The sequence below is a fragment of the Meriones unguiculatus genome, chromosome 6 (assembly GCF_030254825.1).
Source record: "Meriones unguiculatus strain TT.TT164.6M chromosome 6, Bangor_MerUng_6.1, whole genome shotgun sequence".
In the NCBI taxonomy this organism is placed as follows: Eukaryota; Metazoa; Chordata; class Mammalia; order Rodentia; family Muridae; genus Meriones; species Meriones unguiculatus.
The window spans coordinates 12,003,035-12,009,134 of NC_083354.1; the positions used below are offsets into that span (position 1 = coordinate 12,003,035).

Genomic DNA, 6,100 nt, shown 5'->3' on the forward strand with positions numbered 1-6,100 from the left:
AACTCAAAGTGATAACACACACTGTTGAGGATTTGGAGAAAAGGGAACACTCCTCCTTTGCTAGTGCAATGGAGTGCAAACTTGTACAAACTTGTGCAACCTCTCTGGAAATCAATCCGACTCTTTCTCAGAATATTGGGAATAGTTCTACCTCAAGACCCAGCTATACCACTCCTGGGCATATACCCAAAAGATGCTCCACCACACAACAAGGACATTTGCTTAACTATGTTCATAGTGGCTTTATTTGTAATAGACAGAAACTAGAAACAACCTAGATGTCTCTCAACCAAAGAATGGATACATTCACACAATGGAATACTACTCAGCTATTAAAAACAAAACAAGACAAGACAAAATGAACCCATGAAATTTGCAGGCAAATAGAAAAGATCATCCTAAGTGATGCAACCCAGACCCAGAAAGGTACACATGGTATGTACTCACTTTCAAGTGGATATTAGACCTATAGTTCAGGACAACCATACTACAATCCACAGACCCAAAGAAGGTATGTGACAAGAGGGCCCCAAGGGTGGTGCCAAAATGTCACCCAGAAGGGGAAATAGAGCAATGGAACAAACAAATATGGGCACAGGGGTCTTTTCTGAGACTGATACTCCAAACAAGGACCATTCATGGAGATAACCTAGAACCCCTGCACAGATGTAGCCCATGGCAACTCAGTGTCAAGGGGATTCCCTAGTAGTGGGAATAGGGACTGTCTCTGAAGTGAACTCAGTGGCTGGCTCTTTGATCACCTCCCCCTGAAGGGGGAACAGCCTTACCAGGCCACAGAGGAAGACAATGAAGCCAATCCTGATGAGACCTGATAGACTAGGGTCACATAAAAGGGGAGGAGGACTTCCCCTATTAGTGGACTGGGGGAAGAGCATAGTAGAAGAAGAGGTAGGAAGGAGGGGATTGGGAGGGGATGAGGAAGGGAGCTACAGTTGGGATACAAAGTGAATAAACTATAACTAATAAAAAATAAATTTAATAAAAAAGAAGGGGAAATAGATAGACAGCAGAAGTGGATGAAGAGAGGTAAAGACTGGGGAGGTAAGCAAGAGTGGGGATCAAATGTGGGGAGAAGAGGGGTGGGAGGGGAGAGGGCTGGGAACAAGAAGGGAAACTGACAGGGGCATCTCTTTGTCAAGCTGGAGGCCTGTATAGGGTAGGCTCTTGGGTGAAAATGGGTGTGACTCTAACTGAGACTCCTAACAGAGAGGACAGGAAGACTGAAGTGACAGGTCTAATTTAATTCTTCTACATGCGGACACCTAGTGTTCACAATAGCACTTACTGAAGATGATCTTTTCTCCAGTGTATGCTTTTTGTCATTTTTGTGAACAATCAGATGGTTGCCATCATGTGTACCAACATTTGGATTTCCTATTTTCTTCCAATGGTCTACATGTCTGTTTTCTGAGCCAACACCAGTCTGTTTTTCATTATGATAGTTCTGTAATACGTCTTGAAATCTAGAATGTGTACTCACCAACATTATTCGCTTTGCTAGGATTGTTTCAGATATCTGGAGTCTTTTGGGGCTTCATATAAATTTTAGGACATTTTCTATTCCTGTGAGGAATGAAATGATCAAGATTGGAAATGCATTGATATAAAAATAGCTCTTGACATAATATTAATTCTATCAATGCATAAGAAGTATTTTTATTTCTTAGTGTTTCCCCCAACCTCTTCAGAGATTTAAAGTTTTCGCTATAGAGGTCTTAAACCTACTTGATTAGGTTTACTTCTAGATACTTTATTTTGTCTGAGGATATTGTGAAAAAGAGGTGTATCTGTGTTTTCTTGTATCCTTGTCAATTTTCTGAAAGTTTTGATCATTGCTACAATTATTCTTGTGGAATTTTGGGGGTCTCTTATGCATAATATTATATCATCTACAAATAGGAATAATTTGACTTATTTTTCTGCTTTTATCATTTAGTTTTCTTCTCTTATTTTTCTACCAAGTTCTGATTTTTTTCTCAATATGTTTGTAATTGAAATATAGAAAAAAAAAGGCTACTGATATTTATATGTTAATTTTGTATCCCAGAAGTTTAATGAAAGTATTTATGAGCTCTTAAAAATTCTGGTGAAGTATTACGGTCTCTTATAAATAGAAGCATATCTCTTGTGCATGGTAATTACATTCCTTATACATTCTTCACATTTCTTTCCTTTCATTAAATGAAACCTAAGGAACTTTTGTTGAAATGTTGATGGATGTGACAATAATGAATGTCTATGATTTGTTCTCTAATGATAAAAGAAATGCTTTCAGTACTTTAAAACTGACTTTAGTAATAGGTGTGGATTTCTTGGAGACATATTGTATGAGATGGTGGATAGGACACTTTATTTATAATTTATTAATATTTAGATCATCAATGAATTTTGTGGTGGGACAAATTTAATATCCCACCACACACAGTTCTTGTCCTCTTTGTGACAAAGTTAAGAAATTTTGAAAAGTATTTTGAATCGACTACATTAGTCTCAGCAGTCCTAATCTTGTGTTTGAGAGCCGCAAGATTTCTAGAGAGCTGCTAGCCTTTAGTCTGTGTTGGGATCCTGGAGAAGGAGGTTTTGACCTCAGTGAAGGAATGCCTCAATAAGAAGCTGGATAAACTTGACGGGAGAGTGAGGGCAAACAGACGAAAAGCAGAATACTCCTTCTGCCATGTCCTTTTATGCAAGTCACACCAGAAGGTGTGTCCCAGATTTAGGGTCAGTATTCCCTCTACTAATGATCCACTCAAGAAAATCCCTCAAAGGTATGCCCAGCTGCTTAGGTTTTAGTTGCTTCCAGATGTGGTCAAGTTGACAGCCAAGATTAGCTATCACAACTTTCATTAGCATATGAATGTGCACTTGTTTAACAAATTGTACATGTGCATCTCAGATTCAACAAAGGTAAAGTGACAAAATATTCAATGTTAATTGCCTTCAGATAGTCAGATGAAAACAGGCACAATACTACAAATATAGTTTCACTATAGAAATAATAATGTTCCTAAAATATTCTTCATTTGAGATTATTTTTATTTGATTTTTCTGTCTTTGGGGAGACATGTTTTAGTTTGTTTAGATCCTAGTTGCAAACTCTCACATACTTTGTGGCTGTCTCATTTCCAGCTGGTCAAAGTCCATTTCATCTCTGAAAATACAAATTGAATTTATTATTTCAGACCCATCTTTGAGAGTTCTTCTTTCAGGTGTCAGGTTTGATTGAGGAGGCAAAATCTTAAAAAAAAAAATGCTGATGACAATCGGATGTTTTTGAAAACTCATGCTGTCATGGCAGTTTCAAAAGCTGAGGGAATCCGTTCTCATTGGAGAAAACTGTAGAAGCTGAATGCATCACCACATACCTTGGGAGTGTCAGTGCAGATCACACCCAAGATCATATTCCATCTCAGACCCAGCACAGGGTGAATGGAAGCCAAGCGTGGCAGCTGTTGTTGTGAAGTCTCTAATCGACAGAGTTGGTCTACTGCATTTAGCTCTGGTCAACTAATTCCCTCCATGTGCCTCCTCTTCTGCCTTTATGACATTCTCTGCACACTCCATTAGCCCTTTTGCTTCACAATGTACTTACTCACTCAAGCTTAGATCTAGGAGCTATTCTGGAACCATCCCAGCTCTCTCATCATCCCCAGAGTGTAAAAAGAAAAAAAAAAGAAGAAGAGAAAATTTCTAATTCCTGCTGATTTCACGTTCCCAGATACTTTATTTTCTCTGCCTTCATTAGATTACATAACTGAAAAAAAATGATTTAGCAATAAGGCTTGGTGGCTCCTGTCTATAGTGCTGGAAAACCTTAGTGCAAGGACACAAAACACTAAAGGGCTGTGAATTCCAAGTTCAGTGAATTTGAGGCTGATATGAACTCAATGACAAAATCTAAGCTTTTCTGCCAAGCCGAGCTACCTAACAATAATTTTAACGATTTAATTACCTCAATAAACTTCTTTTTGCTGCTTCATGCTTAGTAATTATGGGTTTTGCTGCTTCCCTCTACTACGGCATCTCTCCATGTCGACAGTTTGTCCAGTCTCTGCACAGCCTTCCCTATGCATTTCATATAGCGGGTGCACACCTTTGCTGAACCAAGCAAACAAATGTGATGCAGCTACAGTAACCTCAAGAGCACTCTAGACATATCTCCACCTTAGCATCTAATTCATAGTGGCTATAATTTATTAGGTTATAACTTCCCTGAACTCGGAAAAATATATTATTTATTTGGGGACTTTTGGTGTTTAACACAAGGATGGGTCAAAACTCTCGTGCATCTGTATCCTACTTTCTTTTCCATTTGGTATGGCAAAATTAATTTAGGGGAGAAGAGGTTTATTTCATCTCACATTTCTGGATTCAAGTGCTTCAGAATGGGGGAAGTTCCAGCAATGGCATACTAATGGAGCTGTTCACGGGATAGCCGCAGTCAGCAGCAGACAGCAAAAAATACCTTCAAACTGGTTGTCATCATGCTTTTTCTCTCATTCATTCCAGGACCCAGCCCAGGAAATGATTCTGCCCAAATTAATGGATGGGTCTTTCTATCTCAGTTAATCAAATTAAGAAAAGTCCTCATAGGCATGTTCCTAAACCAACCCAATCTACAGAATTCCTCAGTGAGACTCCCATCTCCAGAGATATAATTTTATATCAAGTCTACAATCCAGGCTTACCGTCACATCTTAAGGGACATCACTTCTGGCTCTTACCAGTGAATACACACAAGGGCATTAATGTGATATAAGTAATAGAACACCTTGACCAATATCCAGAAAATATTTAGGTGCCTAATCATTCTCATCTGCAAAAGTCAAAGACAATTTAAAGCTAAATGATATTTTTCTGTTCTTGTAGAAAGGATTAAAAACCGTCACAGTACAATCCTCAACATTTTCATGTTTTTGTTTTTACTGCAGATTGCTGCCAATTCCTGGGGAAAATCATGGGGAGAGAATGGCTATTTTAGGATTCTTCGAGGAGTAAATGAGTCTGACATTGAAAAATTGATTATCGCCGCATGGGGCCAACTGACAGGTTCAGATGACCCATAGCTATCAAATTTCCATAAGGTCATGCATTTGAAGCAGCTCATTAAACCGAATTTTAGCAATGTAAGCTTCCCTGTGCCAACAGAAGCATTGTATTTTTGTTGCATGCATAGAACATTTATGTTTTCTTGCTTTACCCCAGGCTCTAATCTTCTGTTCTCTTTATATTACTCAGTGTATTAAAGTACTAATAAAAGAAAGATGGCCAGATGTCACTAAATGTTCCTGAGTGTTATTATTTTGCTCTCACAATGGTGTTTCCTTTGACTTTGATTGTTCACAGTGTTATAGCATTAGTTTTCAAATTTCTTAACAATCTTTATGGAAGTTACACGAACCCGTTCTTGAGCCAAGGAGCCTGTCAGATACCAAAAATCAAACTCACCAGTGCACCAGCTCCATGACTTTCTTTTCAAAACATAGCATTTTCTATAACATTGTTTATGTTTTGCTAGAAGCATAAGAAATTAATTATTAATTATGCTCTCACTAAGCTAATCTTTTTGTTTCCTTTTATTTTGTCTAAGCTTTGTTTGTAGTTTTATCTCAAAAGAAAAGTAACTCTATTAAAGAACTGCATTAGTACTGCGTACTATCTTTGACATGGGGGAGACAATAGTAAGCAAAGCTTAGAGACTAGCAAAAGAAGGATTGTATTGACATAACAAACTCCTATTTGGAGAAGCTAGTACCCTATATGTAACCTTTATCATAAAATTAGCTATAAATTTGTGCTTAGAAAGCTAACATATCACCCCTGAAAACAAAAGCAGTATGATGCAGAGAGTCGCAAAAAATAAAATGCATTTTTATCACATTAATTTTGTTTTTAGTTCTCTGTAATGAGAGAAACAAAAATAGGTACATCCTCTTTTAGTAATTCACTGGTATCTTAACAGAAAAGCGAAGCTAGTCAGTAAATGAACACAGCGATCGTGTTGTAACGGCAAGTTAGCTATGGTCTAACCTTCTGGGCACTCCATCACTCTGATTTTCATTGTAGGGATCTTTATGTT

The 6,100-nt window shown here is 37.9% G+C and overlaps 1 protein-coding gene across 4 annotated transcripts in view; it reads left to right on the top strand.

Annotated features, from left to right (window-relative positions):
• The window catches only part of Tinag (tubulointerstitial nephritis antigen), a 103,391-nt gene extending 98,087 nt beyond the window's left edge, over positions 1–5,304 (top strand). For all 4 annotated transcript variants that reach the window (XM_060384739.1, XM_060384738.1, XM_060384740.1 and 1 more), the window contains one exon: positions 4,953–5,304. In XM_060384739.1, the coding sequence (XP_060240722.1) occupies positions 4,953–5,019 (67 nt within the window). In that variant the 3' untranslated portion in view covers positions 5,020–5,304. The remainder of the gene's footprint in view (positions 1–4,952) is intronic.
• Positions 5,305–6,100: the final 796 nt, after the last annotated feature.